The sequence below is a fragment of the Anarhichas minor genome, unplaced genomic scaffold, assembly GCF_050575085.1.
Source record: "Anarhichas minor isolate MPS153535 unplaced genomic scaffold, ASM5057508v1 ptg000007l, whole genome shotgun sequence".
Lineage (NCBI taxonomy): Eukaryota > Metazoa > Chordata > Actinopteri > Perciformes > Anarhichadidae > Anarhichas > Anarhichas minor.
Genome location: NW_027466453.1, coordinates 313,488 through 337,471, shown reverse-complemented (window position 1 = coordinate 337,471; position 23,984 = coordinate 313,488). Strand labels below are relative to the sequence as shown.

At 42.1% G+C, this 23,984-nt stretch overlaps 1 protein-coding gene across 1 annotated transcript in view; it reads left to right on the top strand.

The window, feature by feature from the left end:
• LOC142938570 (voltage-gated potassium channel KCNC1-like) overlaps positions 1-6,235 on the top strand; it is a 64,401-nt gene extending 58,166 nt beyond the window's left edge. The window contains exon 5 of the mRNA XM_076081849.1: positions 4,358-6,235. Within this exon, the coding sequence (XP_075937964.1) occupies positions 4,358-4,509 (152 nt within the window). The 3' untranslated portion in view covers positions 4,510-6,235. The remainder of the gene's footprint in view (positions 1-4,357) is intronic.
• The last annotated feature ends 17,749 nt before the right edge of the window (positions 6,236-23,984 follow it).

Here is a 23,984-nt window from a genome sequence, read left to right as displayed (position 1 = left end):
CCTTCATACTACCATCTTTCAGGCCTACAGAAGGTGAGATTTGATACCTAAAAGTATATCATCAAAGAAAAACAAAACAGCAAACCAACCTCTAAACCAATCCTCTTCCAGAAAGGTCTCTAAGCAGGACGTTTTACAAAGGCTAGGTTTGTCCTTACATGCTGGTCTCAGATGCTGGCCTCCCTTCCTCTTTAACATCCAACTTTAGTTTCTGCAGAACTGAAAGTTCTGCGGGAAGTTCGGGCGGTGGAAAGAGCACTTTGAGGAACTCCTAAACCCGACCAACATGTCCTCTGCAGAGGAGGCAGCGCCTGAGGACCTAGGGGGAGGCTCACCCATATCCCTGGCAGAGGTCGCTGAGGTAGTTAAAAAGCTCCTTGGTGGCAAGGCGCCGGGGGTGGATGAGATCCGCCCTGAGATGCTGAAGGCGCTGGACATAGTTGGGCTGTCCTGGCTGACACGCCTCTTCAATGTCGCATGGGGGTCGGGATCAGTGCCCATGGAATGGCAGACCGGGGTGGTGGTTCCCATCTTCAAAAAGGGGGACCGGAGAGTTTGCTCGAATTACCGGGGTATCACACTACTCAGCCTCCCGGGGAAGGCTTATGCCAGGGTGCTGGAAAGGAGGCTCCGACCGCTTGTCGAACCTCAGTTTCAAGAGGAGCAGTGCGGATTCCGTCCCGGCCGTGGAACAGTGGACCAGCTCTTTACCCTCGCAAGACTACTGGAGGGGCTCTGGGAGTTTGCCCAACCAGTCTACATGTGCTTTGTGGACTTGGAGAAGGCTTTCGACCGGGTCCCTCGGGGGATCTTGTGGGGGGTGCTGCGGGAGTATGGGGTGCCGGACCCGTTACCCGTAACGGGCGATCCGGTCTCTGTACGACTGCAGTAGGAGCTGTGTCCGCATTCTCGGCAATAAGTCAGACACGTTCCCGGTGGGTGTTGGCCTCCGCCAGGGCTGCCCTTTGTCACCGGTCCTGTTCGTGATTTTCATGGACAGGATATCTAGGCGCAGCCTGGGGGCAGAGAACGTCAGTTTCGGGGGTCTCGGGATCGCCTCTCTGCTATTTGCAGATGATGTGGTCCTGTTAGCCTCCTCGGATCGTGACCTCCAGCATTCACTGGGACGGTTTGCAGCCGAGTGTGAAGCGGCGGGGATGAGAGTTAGCACCTCCAAATCTGAGGCCATGGTGCTCTGCCGGAAACCGGTGGATTGCTCCCTCCAGGTGGGGACGGAGTGCCTACCTCAAGCGAAGGAGTTCAAGTATCTCGGGGTCTTGTTCACGAGTGAGGGTAAGATGGAGCGGGAGATCGACAGACGGATCGGTGCAGCTGCAGCAGTAAAGCAGGCGCTGCACCGGACCGTCTTGGTGAAGAGGGAGCTGAGCCGGAAGGCAAAGCTCTCAATTTACCACTCGGTCTACGTTCCTACCCTCACCTATGGTCACGAACTCTGGGTCGTGACCGAAAGGACAAGGTCGCGGCTACAAGCGGCCGAAATGAGTTTCCTCCGTAGGGTAGCCGGGCTCAGCCTTAGAGATAGGGTAAGGAGCTCGGTCATCAGGAGGGAGCTTGGAGTCGAGCCGCTACTCCTTCGCGTCGAAAGGAGTCAGCTGAGGTGGTTCGGGCATCTAATTAGGATGCCTCCTGGACGCCTCCCACTGGAGGTTTTCCAGGCACGTCCAACTGGGAAGAGACCCCGGGGAAGAGCCAGAACACGCTGGAGAGATTACATCTCCCAGCTGGCCTGGGAACGCCTCGGGATCCCCCAGAATGAGCTGGAACATGTTGCCGGTGAGAGGGAGGTCTGGGTCGGCCTGCTTGCCCTGCTGCCACCGCGACCCGACCCCGGATAAGCGGTGGAAAATGGATGGATGGATGGAGAACTGAAAGTGATCCCACACTAGCCTCACAAATCCTTCCGTAGAAGTGTTGATGAGTAATTTAAACATCTGCTATATCGCGTGTTGGTGGGTTATGTACAGTAGGTATCATTTTTGAGTTGTTTGTTGTTGTAGCCATTGTGATGAGGGTGCAAGGTAAGGATGCCCTTTAGTACTTTACTGTCATCTTTTCCCATGACTTTTCCAAGGACAACATGAGTTTTTGCAAGTGGGTGCTAAAGCCAGAAATTACAACAAGCCAGCTCCAACATCAGCACACTAAATGTCAGCTGTTTGTCCGAATGGATAAATTGATGAAGCCGCAATTTGTTGCAATATTCAACAACAGACCGTAGCCTCAATAGACCATAACATGGTGTCAAAGGTATATTTATATAATATATATGATATATAATAATATATATCATATATGTAGGGACGCACTGATCTGACTTTTTCAGTCCCAACACTGATACCTGGGGTTTTGGTACCGAGTACCAGTGTTTGATTAATAAGCTGTATGCCTCACTGTGTGAGAGTGAGAGGGATCGTTCTTTTATGCGTGGGGGCAACAAATAATAAATCGTGCACCAGCAATTTTAAAAACATCTTTAAAATGAACATGGATTACAATCTTTTTAATGCAGCAACAAATTGCTTACAACTACAACAGGAATTAAGATTCAAGTATATAATATATATAGTATATTAAAATAGAGTTGAATTGAATAGATTGTCATCGCCATCGATACCCAGTGTGAATGAAGAGGGCATTCAAGCCTGCATTATGGTAAATGTAGTGTTTCCACAGCATGACCCATAATAGGGACCTAAAGTCAAATCTTTTGGTCTATTTCTTTTGTTTAATTGTTCTCTTATGAGTCTCTCAACTTAAGTTCTATACAGAATTGCTGGAATGCTCTTTTAAATTAACCTTTTCGAAAGTGTTTGTTAATGATTAACAATAATTTAAAAACAATGACAGCCAATATATATCTATGGGATTTTTTAAAACTTTCAATTCTCTTTATCATATTGTCCTAAAACACCTAGTATCCATCAGGCTATATTAAAAACATCATGTGGACTTTGGAGTCGTATATATCAAAGATGCGCTTTTTCTTCAAAAGTTAGGAACGAATGTTGTGATCAGATCTAGGAAAGGTATACATTACATATGTAAAGTTTCAACACATTCTTCAAGAAGATCCACCCAACATTTTGAAACGTCACCTAACTGCAGCCTTCTGCTACGTCAACCTGTTCCCATCAGCGTCAGCTGTACTTTGTGTACAGTGATCATTTGCAATGATTAGCATGCTAACATGTTAAACAAAGATGGTGAACATGGTGAACATTATGGCTGCTAAACATGCTGATTTTAGCATTTAGCTAAAAGCACCGCTGCAGCCAAATACAGCCTCACATTGCTGCTAGAATGGCTGGAGAATTTTTTTTTAAACATGTTGAATTTGATCCCCTAAATGAAGAAAAACATATACCTGAGAAGAGTATTTTCTTCAGTCAGTCTGTCAGTCTGTCTGTCTGTCTTTCTGTCTAACTTGACTGTTTCCCTGTTAACAACAGCATGTTGTTCTTGCCGGTAGACTGGCTAAAACACCTGGACTCTGAGGTCAAAATGTCCCCAGTAAAGTGTAGAGATTGCAGTGTTAACTTCGAGTGATTGTGTGTACTGCTAACTGTGCTCAGCTCCAGATAATTTACCCACCCGAGTTGCTCTGAGTTTCCCAAAAAAACAAAAAAACAAATCAATAAACCACCGAGTCCTGCTGTGTTTCATGTTGCTCAATAAAGTGTACCACCACCGATGTACTTTTGGGAATCCCAGAGCAGGTAGTCCAGTGGATGTACAAGTATGAAAATCTCATGGGATATATTCAGATCAGAGGGGTTTGTGTCCATCCACTGGACTAGTGCATCCGCCCTCCCCTACACAGTTGGTGTCGGTGCCGCAGATCACCACCTCTTGGTGTCTGAGGGATATTGTGGCAACTGATAGCTGATTTTCGTAACCAATATTCCTGTTTTGTCCTGTCTCTGTCCTGTCTGTCCATCTGTTTGTCCCTCCGTCCATCCGTCCGTCTGTCTATCTGTCTTTTTCTAACTTCCTCCTTTGGTCTAAACTATTTTACTTGGTTTGGGCTGGTTTTGTTTTGAGTTATTTATCTCTTCTTTTATTTTTTTGACTTTGTTTCATTTACAAATGCTTGTAACTGTAACAAATGTTTTCTATTTGCAATTTCTGATGTGTGATGCTGTCATAACATAAATGGACATATCATAACATTACTTTCTGTCATTTCCATGCACATTCACACTTTTTTTTTTCTTCTTTTTTTACCATATCATGAAAACATTCATGCTGACTGTTTCATTTGCTGATCTGAATGGCCCTTCATAACTCCGCTCTGACCTTTGCCCTCTTGCCTGTGCCTTGTCATCTTCACGTATAGCCACGGGTTATGAGAAGTCGCGCAGCCTCAATAATATCTCCGGGATGACGGGCGCCCCGCTGCGCCTCACCCCCATCACCAACTCTACCTTCGAGCCCTTCGAGCCGCCTGGTCTCAGGCGATGCCGCTCCCCCATTCCCTCCATCTTGTAGCATAGCCGACAGGGAGACACAAACAGCAAAATGTCAACAACAACAGCAACAATACAATTTTGAATGTTTTGGGTTGTTTTTCTTCTTTTTTTCCTTTTTTCTGGGGAACATGCAAGGAAAGCATCAACATGGACATTTGATTCATCCTAGCTGCTCCTTCATTCCCATTACTCACATTTCCCTCTTGATAGAATCAACAAGGAATTAGCGGTCCTCTTCTAGGCACCAGAAAGTCCTATTTTAAAACCACAGCATATCTAAAACTTGCCGATTAAGCTGAGATAGACGCTTCAGCAAATGTATTTGAAAAAACACGAGCACACCTGCCTCACTAACAGGGATAGAGTAGGTTAGTTTAGATGGATGTGGTAGTTGAGTTAGTGTGCCTCTAGCTTTCCCTATGCTACTTCTTGCCTGTATCTCGACACTGCACTCACACTTCAATGCTTTAAGACTGACAGTTAAGAGTAGCTATGAATAAGGACTTCTAGTATTAAGCCTCGGAATGTGCACACACACACACACACACATTGACACTACCATATTACTGCAGCATGCATGTTTTTACTCATGAGAATCTCCAGAATAACAACATATGGTATACCTTCAAGTAGTAAAAAAACAACATTTTTGTATACTTCAAGTCAAATTCATACCTCTAAAAAGATGAAATACCCCAAACTGTAGCGCCTCCGCACCTTTTGATAAAAGCCTGTTGTGGTGCATTGAGTCAAAACGACCTCTGTTACACATACATGCACACTTAGTTAGTTTGTTCTCAGTGTATCCCTTTAGTACAGGGAGAGAGGGACTTTAATTAGATTCTATGTACATCAACTCCATAACCAACGTATGAAAGCTGCAGCATCCCGTCCTCTTCTCTATTTCTGCTTCCTCCTCTGGCCTCAGACTCTGCTTAGACCCTAAACACAACACTCAGAGAACTGCAGGAGGACTTGATGAAAAATGATTTTTAATACCGTGGACAGCTGGGGAACAGGTGTCTCTGTCAGGGTTGGTCGCAGGTCATAGGACAGTAGTTCCCAACCTGGAACCCCCGAGAGGTTGCAAAAAAAACACAACAGTTAAGAGTTGATAAAAAAAGGTAGCAAATTAGCTCAAATATGACACGACATTTTATTTATTTTTACATCTTTGCGTTTTCCTCATGAATTACTGGATACTTGTTACATTTATTGACCTAAAAGTAAAACAATTTCAATATACAGATGTAGACGCAGCCTATGTTATCAACCTGTTTATGCACATAGTGTTGATCTGCAGTGAAAATGCACCCACATTGGCAAAAATCTCCAAAATGTTGAGAATCACTTTCAGAGAGGATTATAGGAGGTTAGGGGAGCAGAGTGTTGGTAACACTAAGCCTGGGCTAGAAACATATTTTGCAAAATAAATAGACAAAAGCAGCTATAGGAAAATAGAAATATCTGTGAACATGTGTAGACTTTGACTTTTAACCTCACAAAGACTTTCGGTGAAGGAGCAATAGGGTCTGATCTGGACCAGACCGTCACTCTTTACCTCCTCTCCTTGCGTCCTCACCCGGGCTTTCAGTACAAAAAGGATTAAGGATGAGCTGCAAAGTAGGAACAAAGGGAAGATCATTCTCATGTCTTCTTCTATTTAATTATCTTTACTTCTGCTTTCATTTAGTCATTAGCTAAGGTTTAAAGGAACAGTACCAAGAAAGTTGATTTGGTTTCTTATAGAGAGTGAGATGAGAAGATTGAGAGCAGTCTCAGAGTCTGCGCGTAAAGTACTAAGCCGGAGTCGGGATGCAGTTATCCTTGCTTAGCATAAAGACTGGTAGCAGGAGGAAACACCTAGTCAGGCTCTGTTCAAAAATACTCCTACAAACTAAAAGTTGTTTTAAAATGATCAAAAAAGGCACTGTCCTAAATAAATAAGTAAAGTTAACAAAGAAAAAGGATAATTTGTGGTTTTAGGTGATGTTGACATGCTAAAAGTACAAAGAAGACCACACAGGTGCAGTGACTGTGCACACTTTCTGTGACTTTGTTGTCACAATGAAGTTGCCAGGTTTGCTACCATCATACCTTAAACAGTGCCAACATGTGCTCAACAACCTTATTATTTGGCATCTTTGGATGGATAAACTCTTGTTTATCAAGACATAGCTTCAACAGAAAACTGACACCTGTTCGGATCAGCCGACCATACCAATGGACAGAACCTTTCTATGTATAGATCTATAATTACTGTCATGTTGCTCCAACCAAATGCACAAACATATTTGATTGGGTTTCTTTAAGCCAATCACAGTGTTCCACATCATCTTAAGTGGACTGCAGTTAAAGCCACACACCCTTTTTCAGCAAGCATGGCCAAACGTCAAGAATGTTGTGGCTAGACGGTTACCCTCCATTTACAAGATGACAACCTATCCTAACCTTTACCATTCAAGGTCAATGCAAAAACCGTAACGTTGTAAAGTCAATGTCTAACGCCTACCCTCACCAAGTCATACTCAAAGTCTAACCTCAACTACTCACGGTCAATGCCTCAACTACTCAAGGTCAATGCCTTAACCCAACCATCTCACGAGAGTTTCTCAAATCAAGGGTTACCATCTAGACATGACCCATGAGGCGAGGAGGCAGTGTAAGGCCCATTTCAATCTGTTAATCATATGTTAAAGTACATCATTTGTGTTTAAACTGTATTTAAAGTGAACATGGTATTACATATATCATATGAAAGATTTATGGCTTTTACCCCAAATAATGTGTTCATTGGAATGGTTGGGTGATCTGAATGACACCTGAAGGGAAATGAATAGAGAAATACTTTTAAACTATCTCTTTATTCATTGATATGAGTTAAACATTCATGAGAACTAAATAAACTCTTTGTTTGTTTGTTGAAAAAAAGGTAACAGATATTTATTGATATATTTAATGAGGTGTTTGTATTTGGATTCAGATTCCAATAGACTCAACATAAAAAATAACACATTGTAAAGTATTTTGATTCTTCATTATTATTGCTATAGATGTTGTATTAGTGCATTTAGAGCAGAAATCCAGCATTACAATATGTCTTTATTTGGGTTCTAAATGCACCACAGAGTCCTTTTCTTTGTCTAAAGAGTAAACAAACCTGTTACAACGTCATCATTTTAAAACAACTTTTAGTTTGTAGGTGTATTTTTTAACAGAGCCAGGCTAGCTGTTTCTCCCTGCTTCCAGTCTTTATGCTAAGCTAGGCTAACCACGTGCTGACAAGAGATTGACTTTCATCTTCTCACAACATTTTCAGACAGAAAAGCAAATTAGCATATTTCCAAAATTGTTGTTGAACTATTCCTTTATGGTGGCAGGGTAATGACTTTCTCTTTATCTGGGAAAGGATTTTGGACATTGCAGCTTAGCCCGAGTGTGAGAAGCGTGATTTTCCTCAAGTCTGAGTTCATCCCACAACCATCACCACCACCACCACTGCCACCAACAGAGTTACTACTTGCACTGACTCCAGTGTGACTCAGCAGCCAGTGGCAATATTTTTAGTTTTTGGCTTCTCTTTCTTTCCCTGTTTTTGCCCCTCCTAAACCCCCCAACCCCCCCCCTCCCCCATCCTTTTCTGTCCGTCCACCTCTTCTATGTTTTTCGGCTACGGCTGCTCAGTAGGAGGCACTGTGAACGGCTACTGGAGCGACAGCCCGTGGTAGAGGAAGAGTGGACGACACACACCACAAGGGAAGAAGCAAGAGAACATGACAACAGAGACAGCATACAAACATAGAAATATGCAATGTAGATAAATGAGACAGCGGCGGTTGGACCTTGGTGTTTCTGTTCAGTTATGTTGTGTCTGCAGCACATGTGGATGTTTGTGTGGGCATGAGTGTGTATGTGTGTACGTGCCCGGACCTGCATCTACCTCTCTACTAAGATGCACAACTTGGAAAAATACTTTTTTTTTTGCTTCCACAAGACAGAAAGGAAGAAATCATTCTTTCAGTTTAGTTTTGATATTTTTCAATTAACAAGCTTTGTGTGATCACATGATGATGTCATCTTTCTGTCACTGAGTGTACTTTTTTTTTTTTTTTTCCTAAATATAAGTGTTGTTTCCTTTTTGTTTTAAACTGTAATTTTCTGATGTTGCAAGAAATGTTATTGATTTATTGAAGAACAACAATGTCAGACTTGTTCTTTGTTTTAGACAGTAATTATGTGTTTGTTGGTTAAGTGTTTAAGTCCCTTGTACTCATCTCGTGCTCTCACTTTCCTGCTCCCCCGCCAGAAAGTAACAGATAGCTTTCAGTCGGATGCAAATCATTCCCTTTGAGTTGCATTAGATTCCCATAAGAGCACTATCACTAACCACCGAGTGAACATAGACTCCTTTTTCAGAGGAGGGTTCTGTGCACTGAGGTATCTCCTTCCTGTTACTTTTTTTTGCATTCAAGCTGGGAGTATTGGAAGGTAAGAGCCCCACATGAGGAGACTCTGTCACTGTTGATTTAAAGAATCAGTTCAACATTTTGGGGAATTATGAGCTGTAGCCAGGAAGCGACGAGCCAAGTTTAGATTCAAGACTTGAAGCAGAGGAAAAATAGCTAGCCTAGCTACACATTATATCATTCTGTTTAACATGCATAGAACACAAATGTGCTTTTTTTGGTGCTCACCAAAAAATAGTAACAGCACACATATCCCCAATTTGTAATCTTTACAATTTACAACTTTTAGCGAGAGCTTGTTAATAAAGTGAGCTATAGAGGAGTTGATATGCATTTTAGTTCCAGGCTAGCTGTTTCCCCCCTCATAATGCTAAGCTAATGTAATTGCCTCCTTAGCTCTGGCTCATCTCACTCTCAAAGGATGTGAATAAGCAGGGGTGGGGGGTGGGGGGGGGGGGGTTGTCGAGCCAGCTCTTTAACATTATGTGACCCTGATTTGTGGTCACGCAGGGTTTTCTGTTTCCTGATTATTCTCATGCTGATGCCGGGCATCACTATCCAGTTTTTGCTAGGTGGAGAATCATTTTAACCCCCAGTCCTGTTAGCACACCACACCACACCACACACACACACACACACACACACACACACACACATATAGATGTGAACACACACTCCAGTTTCTCTACTGAGTCTGTCTATCGTTTCTGAACATTTCATCTTCTCTTCATCCTCCTCTCCCTTCCCATCGTTCACTTGTTGTTGCGTCTGCCGCTTCCCCAAAGGCCACTGCTGATTGGTCGCTTTTGTCCCGGTGATTGTACATATGTAAAGTTTGCGTTGTATATGAATCTGCATGGGTTTCCATTGCAAGCAATAAGGATACTGATATGACTAATAATGTGAGGAGGTTTGATAAGATTTTAGTCTGGAGCTTAATGAATGTGTATATATCGTTTAGACTACTAAGAGTGTGTGGATGTGTGTGTTAAGATGCATACATGTGCACTAACAAAGCATGCAGGACAAAAAAATGTTCACCTCTTTGAATGCAAGAAGAGGGAGGACGGGCTGACATTATGCATGCCGAAATGCTATGATGCTATTGGTCGGAAGAGACCAAGTTAGGTACTGTAACGGGGCAGGGTGGGGGTGGGAAAGTTTATTTTTGCAGGACGGGGCGGGGTTACATTTCTGGTAGGTCTTGTATAGCTGCTTTCTTATCAAAACTTGAGAGACTTATGATAAGAGAAACATATTAACAATCGTAGCTTATGATATATTTTTTTTCTTCTTTTTTTTTGCTTCTCTTTTCACAGAGAACTGTTCTGAAAGCCCCGCGCTTATCAGATATATGCAAAAAGAAGCAGTAACTGTGAACTAACGCTAACACATGAAAAACAAATCCAGCTTCTTCCATCATTGTCTCGACTCCTCTTCTGCAAGAGAGAGGAGAGAGAGACCGTTCTCCTCCCCAAGATACCTCCTCACCTAAACTCCCCTCTCCGTTGTCTCATTCGACCGCTCCTTCCTTATCCGTCTGTGACTTCATTCTGCCCCACCTCATGTTTCATTTCTTTCCGTCCTCTTCTATTGTCTACACTTGCATTTAAAGTGCAGTGAGTTCAAAAGAAGGATACCTCTGCAATGTGAGAATGCAATGATTCAACACAAGATCCTAAAAAAAAACAGGGCCAGATTAACCTGCCAGGGTTCCTTCGGGCACCTCTGAGCTGCGGGCCCCTTTCGAGTGAACCCACTCCAACCCGGTTTCTATTTAAGTTTAATTTAAACTGATTGAATGCAAATGTATTTAAGAATACTCACCATGTAAGCATAATGCAGTATCGGACCGTATATAAGATGACCTTGATTATAAGACACAAAACCCTTTCTGGCTTACTTTTCAGACTAGTCTCTTGTAAACCTGAAATACTTCCATTAAAGCAGAATATAAATCACGCGGCTTGTCTATCAGTCAGCATTGCACTGGTTCCCTATATAAAAAGGAACCAATGGAATTCCTCCATTATTTCAGGAATCTATCCCAAAAACCCATTGACTTTGAGAAGAGGGAACTGCAAGTGGAAAAATGCTGAAAAACTCATTTCCAGGTGTTAGGACTCATCCCTGCAGCACTCAATACCTTCCATTAAAAAAGGAAATGGATGTTGCGAATGCATACATGTCTAATCCTCAAACTCCCACTTTTTCAAACATAATGCCTCGTTGTATATTCTGGCCAATTCAGTATCAAATGCAACATCAGGTCAAAGACCTTAAAGACCCCATGGAATATCGTTACTTCCATTGTGCTGTGTAATTCCTGCTGAAACAAGTCCATAGGTGTAAACCAGGCAGATTGATTTGACAGAACTGTCAAAACGCGAGATCATTGAAAACCTTTTTAATGACTTACCATTTTAGTTTATATTGTGAAAATAAAAAGAATTGTTTCTGAACCCAGGGTTTTGCAGGACCAATGTTCTTGTTGAGTCTGCTTTAGTGCTGCATAGCACCATTGATTTATTTTATTTTTTTTACCCCAAAAGATCTTTGAAGTCACATTTACTACCCAGTGAGAAATCACACTGCAGAGGCACCCTTCGAAATTTCAAACTATTTTTCTTCTTGAATTTCTTAAGCTTCTGCCCCTCGTTTCCTTTCCAATGTTCCTCTCCTCTCCATCAATTCACAACTCAGGTATCTCTTTCTCAATCTCCCCCTCTGTGCCCCCATGGTTCCTGTCCACCCACGTTTCCTTTAAGATGTACTGTATGTATTAAGGGAGAGATAACAAACAAAAAAAGTCAAGTTGTCCTCTCTCTTCTGTCCCTGTGAACTCCATGTGCTCTGTTTTGTGGCTCTTCCCCCTCCTTTAAAAAAAATGCTTGTCCAACTGTGCTTCCTGTCTTCTCTTTGTGTGGTTTCTGCCCCGTCTCTCCGCCCTTTCCCGATAACTGCGTCCCTCTTTTTGAGAGACTTTATGCCCCCATCCATTCCCCCACCGCCCTGAAGTCTCTCACAGCGAAAACCAAAAAGGGAGTCAAATTGGAGCACCTTCGCATTGAAAAAAAAAAAGAGAAAAGTTTGGCCAGACACTGGATTTCACCGAGGAGGAAGACAGGAACGGACATTTGAATGAATGAAAAAAAAAAAAAGACTATGTAGATTGGGAGGGGGGGGGGTGCTGTGAAATGATGTGTTCTGAGATTGTCAGCCGAGCAGCGTCAGAGGGAGGAGATGGAGGAGGAAAAAGTTTGGGGAAGACAGAAAAGTATGGTGATGATGATGAGGAGGAAAAAGAGAAAAGAAGCAGAAATCGCTTCTCCATGTAAGAATGTGTACATCACCGTTGTTCCTGTGCACTGTCTTTGCTCCTTGTGTCGTGTTTCCTCACCTGTGCGTGATTCAGTGTTACTGTGACATTTTCGTTTCTGTGTTCTGTGTGTTCCCTGTGTTGTGTGCCGCACTCTTGTTTCCTTACCTTATTGTCTTTTGTGTGTACCACACCTGGGTCAAACAGCCTTCGCAATCACCAGCTCGTTTTATCCCACACAGATGCAGAGGAATTGTCAAACGGGGCAAACTGCACCGGAGTGAAATTAATTAGAAAGGAGCAGACCTGATGCAGCTAAAACCCTGCGTGGTCTGCCGGTCAAAGTGGGATGAAACTTTTTTAAAAAGCTAAAAAAAATAAAAAACGATTTGGCCAAGGTCTGGTCTGTACATGTGCAGGACACACCAGCTGAGATGCTCCACTCTCAGTTCTTGGTCTGGATTTCATGCCCAGTCCTGGTTGGCTGCAGTCCTCTGGTTTGAGCTTTGAAATCTTTTTAATTTCGCTAAGTCTGTGACCTCGATGTCTTTCGGTCTCATCAGGCTTCTTAATTAGCGTCCAAAGATTTGTTATATCAGAGGACTGAGCAGCCCCCCCACCCCCGAGGACTTCTGCAGATTGTGTCTGTGTGTGTGTGTGTGTGTGTGTGTGTGTGTGTGTGTGTGTGTGAGTGAGTTACAGAGATGGAGAGAGAAACGTTAGAGTGTGTCACGTTCAAGCTCTGTGTTCTTGATGTTCTTGCATGTTGGCCGGGCTGGGCGAGCTTTGTGGTGGTGTCTTTTCTTTGCTTCACCAGTGTGTTTGGCCCTATCATTTCCTTGCCTTGGTGTACAGTATTATACTGCTGATGTTACAACTATTTCATACTGAGCACCACTGGAAACTACAGTTTAGGGTTAGGAACACACGGTCTGCCATCGTAGAAGTCTTTCAATTTCTACATTCTTGCTACGACCTGAGAGGATTTTGTTTGGAACGCAGTATTAAAGAACGAAGGGTTTCTACAATGGCTAACACTATGAACCTCATTTATGATGAAAGAAACTCCCACAGCCTCTTTCCCAACAGCATCTTTGGGATTCAATTTGTTGATGTTAAAGACAGAAAGAATTGTTTGCTGCAACGCGAAAGGGCGATAACCAGTGATTGCAGTTCCAGCACTAGGCTCTGTATTCAGTGTCTCATATGTCATGAATTAGACATAGAAATAAAAGTTGCAGCTAAGTTTATATTTAAAAAAAATTCAAATCTCAATTTAAGGTAAACTTATCAACTTTTTCCGTAGCTTTTGACCACATCTCACTGTCTCCATCTACAGATGTCATCATCACCTTTCAGTGATGAAAGGAGCACTTTCTTTGCTGAACGTACCATTACAACAACACTTTGTTACAAGTAAAGGTCCTGCAACAGAAAAGTGTACATAAAGTATCAAAAGTAAACGTACAAGTTCTGTCGAGAAATTGTCCTTGACAGCCATATTAATAAATACATTATTATATATTAGCGGTTCATTATTAGTAATGCATCAAAGTAAGTTTAAAGTAGCATTCTACCGTTGTAGCTGGTCATGGTGGAGCTAGAGAGGTAGTTGAATCTGGGGGTCAGGCCAATCGAAGGGGTTGTGAGATGATTAAAGGTGATGAGTAATTCCCCTACACACAACTATATTATATTTTTTAGGACTTCTCTCTGATATTTGCTTGTTATTCAAATAAACCATCTGAACAGTTTAAAGGGGAAATCTCTTTTTGGTGGAACTTCTAACAACTCATAGACATCTGAAATATGTGACGAGTAGACCCCAGCTAGATACAGATCATCCTGTAATGGGCCACAGACCGAAACCAACAGATTGTGAATCACTCGTTTAATCCCGCCATGTGGTTGAACGCTCCAGAAAAAGATAGTACTGCATAAAGGCCAAAATGTGAGATGTATTCCAACACAGTGATCATTCCCCATCTTGATGCTTTTGGGAAACAGGTCTATAACTAATGTGGTCCACACTGGACCTCAGAAAGATATCAAATCATTTTTTACGAAATGGAAATCAAAACAAGCTGTAAATGTATTGGATGGTGGGTAAAATAATTGTCAGTTTTGCTCATTTCGTGTACTTGAATCTCCTGGCCAACTCTGATAGATCTGTGTTGAGTTGCACCAGAAGTTCGTAGATACCTAGTTTCAAACAGATTTACTACATCAAGTTGCGAGTTTACGTTAACTAAACCAACACTTTTAGCTCATTTAGTCAAACATTATTGGCATAACGTTTCGTAATTTGAGATATGTCGTGCTATTTTTGTGAACTGTAATTCAAAATCTTCAAGGTTTAGGTCATTATTATCAACGTATGTTAACGAGTACTCCGTGTTAACTCTTTTACTCCTCACTCTGAACGGATCCTATATTAGCTTATCTTAGCATAACGTTAGCTTTGTCGGTGTAAATGTTAATATGTTAGAACTAGTTAATGAGTTTTAATTTAGTGATGCATAAAATTCCACTTAATAAAATACGTTAGAACTATGCTAAGCTGGAATTTTACGAACAGCTGGTACAACTGGCTCAGCAGATGCCATTATGAATGATTACGAAAACAAAGAAAACAATACTTTACCCACCTGGATCCTTCCACTTCCTTACAGTATGTGTTAAATGGGCTTTGACCTTTAACTGCACCAGACCTGGATGTTACGAAATAAACCTACAGTTAAAATCTGAAACAAAACAACTGTTTGGAAATCATTACAAAATGCTTCATCTGAAATATCTATTTCTCATCTACAACATGGTGTTTTCTAATGAATTATAATGTTTTGATGAACCTATTTCGAGCTGTACACTCGCACAAAAAACGTCTTTAATTATTGAATTGGCTTTTATCAAACGCTGTGCCATGGTCTGGTGTATGAGGGTGAACGTCATGAATTATTCACTGCAAACCCTCAGTAAATTCTCTTTTCTTTCTTCCCTTTTAGTGCTGAGTTTCTAACCCCCCCCCCCCCCCCCCCCCCCCCCCATCCTCTACGAGAAGAGGAGAAAAACAGTAATACGTTGAAAGTGCTGCTCCTCCATCTCCCCCGACGGGATTCACTGTAGAAACCGGGGAGGGAGATAGAGAGAAAGAGAAAGAAAGAAGACTAGCGGTGGAAATCACCACTGACGCACTCTGACCTGAACATTTTCATCATCCGTGTGACACATTCAAATGCAACCTTGCCGTCGATCTCAATGAAGAGCAAGGGCACAATCACATATAAGCTATTTTTAAAGATGGGAGTAAGAAAAAAAAAAAAGAATCCCGCCTCATTTGAACTGATTTTCAGAGCAAACCACTGCATGGATGCTCCCCTATGACAGACATGGATTTGGAGACCATGCGACGAGGATGCCCTCTATTTAACTTGTGTTGTTGCTTTATTCTTTTTATTTTATAAAACTTCATCCGCAGCTGTTGATTTCCAGTTGGATGCCTGATTATTTTGGCACTCAAAGCACTATGCAAGGTGACTGGTGGTTCATCGTGGTTCATCGTGATGTCTAACAGCTCCCGGCGGAGTCCGATCCGGTGTCGGCGCTAATCTCTGCTGAGCTACAGGACCTCTAACAAGCGGGCTGAAATCTACTCATACATATCAGAAAACATCGGCCATATCACATGTACATTTGACATGATCCTGTATTTGATATCATCAGAATCTTCCTGGAGACAGCTGACAGCTGACATCTTGGGTCTTCATGTTCAACTGACCGGTTTGAATACCGAGATCTCAGCTAATGTCAAAGAGCCAGTTTTCATCCACCTGGTGATGGAATTAACCCAAAGACACACATGGATGGAAGGACCGGACGAGACAACTGGCCGTGACATCTGCCGGCTAAAAAACAAAGATGTGACTGACCCTCTTTCTCACTCTCTCTTTCCCTCTCGAGTGTTTGACCATCCCCCCCCCCCCCCCTGCATCTCAGCATCGCTGCTGCTCCTCCTCTTTAACGAAACTGCATGGCATGAACGAAACCAATTAAAACCAGAAGAAAGACAAGAACACAATGGATGGATAAAAGGGGGGTGGGGGGAAGAACGGCCGGAGAGACCATTAGAGAGAGCATCTTTTTTTTTTTTTTTCACGCAGCAATGTCAATGCAAATTCATCATCACCCACTTTTTAAGCACCCCTCCCCCCTCAAACTGGCTGCTAATATTTGCAAAACAGCATCTCCTGCAGCGAACTGCTTTCTCTGAAGCCACGATGGATGAGGAGGAGCCGCCTCCCCCTCTGAGGGAAAGAGGGAAGGGGGGGAGGAGATTTCTGCAGACCATACACTCTATACCTCTGGGGATGCGGGGCGAGAAGATATAGAGGCTTTTTAAAGAAAGCAGGTATTCAGCAGGAGCGGGAGAACATCTTTGAGAAACTATTCTAGGGACAAAAAAAAATGGCAATGATTGCAAATTAGAAATGCATTTTTATGACATTGTTTACCAGCATGAATATTCTGCATGACTTCTGCAAGCCATTCTGATCTCCCCCATGAATAACAGGGCTAGAAATTGAGAATTTAAATGTGAAAACTTAACAAAAATGATGTTATATGCAACAAATTAAAACAAATGTAGGATTATGTTTAAAAAAAATGTTTTTATGATAAAACACAAATGATTAAGAAGATAGGGGTTGCAACATCTATCCTGTTTTATTTTCTTCACAAGAAAATGGTAGGAGCCCCACCCCACCCTAACCCCTCTAAAATCCAAGAAGACTCCTCCCAACTACTGCAAGTATTTATTCTGCTACAACAAGTTTGTCTACTACTTCAACTTCTCACCCGACTGCTACTCTGCTTCTTCTTCCTCCTCTTCTTCTTCTCTTTCTTCTTCCTCTTGTAGCCTTTTACTAGAACCCTTATCAGAAACTCTCTCCAATGGCAGCTGTGTGTGTCCATGTGACAATGTGGACCCAGGACTATCAAACTGAGCTTGTACTGAACTGTGCGTCCACTCAGAGATGTCGTTGATCACGCGCATTTAAATTGAAAATGTCTGTTGTCCCATTATTTTGGGACTTTTTCTTGACCTTGATGTCCACGGCAACGCCACCCTCTCAAGATAAGAAGGGTCATCAGAAGCCTTGGGTCAAGGACATGTCTGAAAAGTTACAGTTGAAGTTTGTTACATGATCCAGGCAGGTCTGAAAAGGTACAAGATGGCTGCCTCATCATCCAGGGCTGTTATTCCACTCTGTCTAATGAGAATGTATTGTCAGGGTTGGTATTAGAAGTAATTTATGTTGTATATGGATACAAATTATCAAAATATTTGGTATGTGCCACTGAAGTAGGAACAAACAGGGCTGTAGCCAGGAATTCAGAAGTGCCGAAGTCCAAATCCCCTCAGCTCAACTATATCCACATTTTATGTAATCATATAATTTTTCAATTATTATAAATCAAATTTGATCTCCCTTACATTATTGTTGTCAGGTATAAAAAATAGTTTTGCCTAAAAACAATTGAAAAGAAAACCAAAGAGTCCCGTGCAAAATTGAAACAAACAAGAAAGTGCAAGAAGCTGTTACGACCTAAAAACAATCAAATGAAGTCCAAAAATCCAATTTCTTAATTTCATGTCACATACATACGAAATGACCTCGGACCTGACCGAACACAAGGAGAGACAATATATAGTTCATGAGATGCAAAGTGATGTCATCGGCAATGTTTGCTCCAGTAGCTTTTTCACGATGTAGCTTTGACCCTTTAACTTGTTTATTGAAGGGGATTGATCATTTACTAACCCTTGAGTTTACGGAGCCACAATATTGCTCAAGTAAAGCTCCCATATTGTTCACATTTTCATGCTCTTGTTTTTAAAATAGTGCAGGAAAATATTCACTTTCTTCTGGAATTGTATCAAAGTGTAGCTTCATTTAAAGTGTATTTATTTTACTGAATGAGGTTCAGTATCAGTATTAAAATCTTTTTTAATGATAATACCGACTTTATTGATGATCTCAATTGAAACAATGTGAGCCTACAATCACAGCGTATCTTATCAGGGTCAGAACTGAAATTGGAACACACAGACATCATACGCAGGCTGCTGGTAAATGAAGGGAGTGAAGACAGCCCGAGGTTCAACCTATAGAGTGAAGGCTTTCCTCTGTATTATCCTTGAACATGGCCCGATTTGCAAAACTTAACTTGCTGGTTGGTGAGAATGTACGCAATAACACCAAAAGAAGACACGCAGATGTTTAGCGTTCAGCTCAGACCAGCATTAATGTTTGAACAACAGCTCCTGTTCACGGTGGTTGCCCATGGGTGAGGGGCAGCCATCTTGGCTCCATGTGTTCAAACAGGGTTGGCCAAGTACCCATGTCATCAGAAGCAAGCATGCTCTGCTGGGCTGTGGGGAAAAAAAGTATTTTCTCAAAAACTGTGGACAGTTTCAGAAAAAGTAGATAAACAGAAGGAAACACGCAGATAATTGAAATGCCTTGAAAGGTAGCAGAAGCACTGTGTGTGGTCTGATAGGTAGGCGCTGGACAGATCTGTTATCACAAAAAAACTAGATTGTAATTGTCATTTCTTTGTCTTCTCATGTCTATATTTCGAATCTCATGTGAATTAATGGTTATTTTTGACGGTTATTATTACGGCCATTTGCTCTGCGTTGATAGGTATTTGGTTTATGAAACCATATGGGCCAACCACAAAATAGTTTTGAAACTTTGTAGGTATGGATGGATTACTGAACAGGCCTTGCAGGCACAGGCTGAATATCCCAAGGGTAAAGGGTTCCCTGGGCAAGAACCTCTGTTTTCATGTGACTGAAACCATTTCTTCTTGGAAAGTCAATGAAATTATGACAAACGGACACAAAGTGACTCAAAATGACTACAAAGTGAAGCAAAACGACAACAAACAGACACAACCGACCAAAAATCACTCAAAACTACTTAAAAGAAACACAAATGCCCTACAAAGACATGCACAATGATAACAAAGAGGCGCAAAATAACTACAAGGAGACTCAAAAGCTACCGCAAAGCAACTGTAAAGACACTCAAACACAGAGAATCTTTCAGTCTTGGGGCTTTTTACATGCTTGTGCCCAGGGCCCGTTGTCTCGTAATCCATCCATGTGTGTTCATTCATTTTGTGGCTGACATAGAGTAGGGCTATAACAAACACCCAACCAAAACATGTTCGTTCATGACTTGTTCCCCTGATTAATCTTTGATGCTCTTGAATGACAGAAAACAAACATTTGACGGGCAGACATATCCGTACTCTCCTGTTGTCACTGCTTTTGCCAAACTCATCAGCCAGAAAGGTGTATCAGCTGTACTTCACGCTTTTCAATAAGGGCTATTGAGCTAAAATAGTCTACCATTGGGATGTGTGGACTGCACCCTCACACAATGTTTCTTTGTACCCATTGTCACATTGCTGGGCTGCTAGGGGACAACATTTTCTGCAAGCTACATTCTTTGTATTGAACTGAATCCTTGGAATTGGCAATTCATGCAAGCTGTGCTGGGTCTGCGACATTACCGTATTTTCCGCACTATAAAGCGCACCGGATTATAAGGCGCACCTTCAATGAATGGCCTATTTTAGAACTGTTTTTATATATAGGGCGCACCGGATTATAAGGCGCATAGAATAGAATAGCGTCGTAAGCGTGTCTCTTGAAAGGTGCCATTTTGGGGTCTTTATACACACAAGTGGTGTTGGACTAGGAGTAAGCACAGTACCGGTGTTTACCGCGGTGCGGCTTTGTAGTTTACCAGTCGTACTGAAACATTTTGACAGAGCGCCGTGTACAACCAGTATGGATCAACCAATTAACCAATTGATCCATATATAAGGCGCTCCGGATTACAAGGCGCACTGTCGTTTTTTGAGAAAATTAAAGGCTTTTAAGTACGCCTTATAGTGCGGAAAATACGGTAAATAGATTTTGGTTCATATGCGCAATAGAACACAATATTACCAAGGACAGCAGAAAAGGTCCTTTGCGCACTTGATGAATTGCGGAATTGGACAGTGCTGTGCACTCACTTTGCTTAAGTATTTTGAGGATTAATAAACATTATAAAGAGTGCATGCAGCTACTGAATCCAATAACTTGAATGGCCACGACTGAAAAATACTTCATCACCTGTCTGGTTCCACTTTTGGTTTGCACTACATTGTGCATTATGTACTGTTTGGTATTCATTCTCTGTTGAAAATGACTGTATATTGTCACACTCCACAACATAAAGAAATCATTGAGAGTTTTTTAGACATACACAGTATCCTCTGTATCATTCTAGGGTCTAGAGTCTTGACAAATTGCATGGGGCCAAAACTGGAATAGAAGACGGGGCCTATCTCAGGAATACACAGTATCAGCAATCCGAGAGGTGGAATGTCGTGATGCTGCAGTATGTATTTTCAGGAAAGTTTCAATTTTCAAATAATAGTTTCGAATGAACATTATGATCCTTTCAGTGGATCCCGCTACTTGAAGCGCGGAAGTAAATCTTTCTGTATTTTGGTCTATACTGTGTCCAACTGTCCTTCCACACTGCACTAGGTCTCATTGCTTCCAGGGTGTTCTGCTTTTTCTATGTGGTATTGTATGTGACAGGAATCAGATCCGATGTTTCATATCACTTGTCTTCTTAGAGGTTTAAAGTACAGATATGTACTTTAGATATGTCAATGATAATAATAGCCTACCATGTACCGTACTGTAGCTATACCAAGGTGAACGCAACTTCCTTCATGAATCGTTTTGGTTTTATATTTCCTTCTGCATTTGTTTACATGTCATATATATTTCGTAAAACATGCAATTATGATGAATTATGATCATGAAGATTATGACAATGGATCGATAAATGCTTTTGTTTTCAAGCATGCAGTGAGCATAAAGATAGCCTATGCATGCGCCAGTTGGGTTGAAGGCTTCATGGTATTAGGCTGTTGGAGAAAAACTGTTTATGTGTCTCAGATGGGGTTTGGGGGATTTAGTCAGGGGGGCTAATGTGGCTATTATAGATAACCGAGACAGAAGACTATTAACCTGGTCATACACCTGTCTCTGCAGAATGAATGCCTACAAGGTGACTTCTATTATGGCCTTACCCCTCACTGTAGATGTAAAACGTAAAGGTTTTAGAGCAATAAAACAGTACGTAATTGAGCCAGCCATGTTATTACACAATATTGCCAATCAAAATTGCCCATACATTTTTGTGTTGCTACCTACAGGCTGTGAAAGTGATGTAGCATTAAAGGTATATGACACAAATGTATTGACCATCCATAAAGCTGGAAGTCTTGTGAGAGGCAGATTAAAAAAGCAAGGGTGAAAATTTAAGCAGCTGAGGCCAAGGTAGTTTGACTTTTATTCCTTAGCATGGGTCAAGCGCTAAAAAGGCCAGCTCATACCATTCCCATAATGCCACAGAATAGTGTTTGCTATTTGACCCTTGCTGCCAGGTAAACTCTGCATTTTGCAACGTAGGCTCAGTTAAAAACTCTCCTGGGTCTTTGTAACGCAGTGTGTTTAGAAGCACAACAATTGCATAATGATTTATTGACATTGAAAGGTTGAAAAATCCCCAATCCTCTGGTGCCCCGGTTTGAGAACACTTAGCTGCCAGAGTAAAGCTGTCAATGTCTCCAATGTCTTGTTTAAGATGCTTCAATGCTTCATGGGATATGGGCACATTGGATCCACCCCTCTCCCTCCATACATTTCCTAAGGCATGTTGCTCCAGAAACTAACCTAAATTATTCATTAAAAGAGACCTGCACGGCAGGAGGAGGAGAAGAAGAAGTGATGGCTGCGCAGTTCTAGACAGTCAAATAGAAACCTTGATTATTCCACTGGAGTGTAGTGGGGACACAGCAATAATGGTATAGGGTCTTTTTTTAAGGTTTTGGTTCCGTACGTGTGCGTACGTGTGTCCAAGAATGTGTGTGTTTGTCTATATAAATTACTCGTGTGCAAGAAAGGAAGCATGCTGTGCAAACTGAGCTAAGCCACACCCCTGTGAGAAGACTGACATCTGAGCTAACTAATAGTGCAACTTTACTTGAAACCCAAATGACGACCAAACATATCAGGACAAGATGCATAGGAGCGTCTCTGCCCACTGTCACCCCCCCCCCCCCCCCCCCCCACCACCACCACCACCACCACCTTCATTCAATGCTGATTGGAGTTTTAGAGGCCATCGTACAAATGTTTCAATAAGCCTGGAGCAATCTGATTGGTGGGGGGGTGCATCTAACGAGTCAGAAATAGTTTCTGCAAAGCTCTCTGTGGGTTAAAACTTCCACGAATGTCGGACGTCTGGCCACACCCCTAATCAGTGATGTCAGAGTCGGTGTTTTCCCTTTGAGAGCAGAAAATAAAACACCTGGTGTGACATCAACAAATTTCAAGGCATGCAGGGCAGCGGTTCACTCCCCCCTCCTTCCGGCTAGCTCGATAGTTTATCCAGACAATGTGGGCAAGTGGAGCGGTGTCAACGGTCCAGCTAACCTAGACCGTTGACAAATGACTATTCACTTAAGGCTAGCTTTTAGCCTAGCTCTGCTAGCCTACGCTGTGTGGATACTTAGCTCGCCTAAAATCATACATTTTAGACTAAATACATTCAAGCTTGTAAGTGGAATTAAGCATATTTTGACACACTATTTTTCTTCAAGGTGAAGAATGAACTTTCATGATCAACCTTGATAGTTCTCTGTTTCAGTTTGAAGCTAGCAAGTTGGGCTCTAAAACTCCAGTCTGCATTTCCGCAACCTCTCCTTTCCATGCTCCTCACCTCTCCTCTCTCTCTCTATCTCTCTCTGTCCTTTCCTCCTCTTCCTCCTCCCCTCCCCCTCCTTCAGTTATTTTGAGGAAGAAGCTTCTTTTTGCATCCCTTGTTCTTGTGTTTTTATATTCATTTTTTTGGGGAGATGAATTCTAAATGCATGCGTGGGAAACTTTAAAATGCTGACTTAACCTAATTGTGAATGGTAATGTGAAGGGAAGCCTCTCTGTGGGGGGGAAAAAGCAAAGGCTCTCGTCTTTCCCTCTTCCTTTCTCTGTCAGGTTAGAAGACGCAGTGACACACACTCATTCACTTTTTTTTTATTCTCGTGCTTCTTTTCATGCAGGCAGGGGAACTCTTCATAGAGCCACTGTTCACAGGGCAGCAGACTGTGATGTCATCACGTTCTGGAGGCAAACGGGCTCAGTTTCATGAGTCCAGTCATGGTTTTCCAGAGGCTTCCCAGCATGGTGTCCAGGCTTTGGTGTTTTTTTTTGTGAAATCACTTGCTCACCATTTCAGAACATATCCTATGCATATTTTTGGGTCATCTTTCTCTTTATTTTTTACAACTTTTCACTGAATCGCGGATGCTGAGGTCATGGAAAACGTAACTCTCTCCACCAGTCTGTTCAGATCAAATAAATCCGTTATCTCCACTCATTTCAGCTTTTTTGTTTGTATCTTATGTTCATTTTGCTGTGCCTTCTCTTACCCATTTTCGTTTTTTGTAAACCACATCATGCTTTATTTAAGTCCAGATTCAGCTATTTGGACAGTCCTTAAATGGACACGCTGGGGTCCATTTCACTGTTGACCAATTGGTTGATTAGTCCGTTGATGATCCCACAACAGG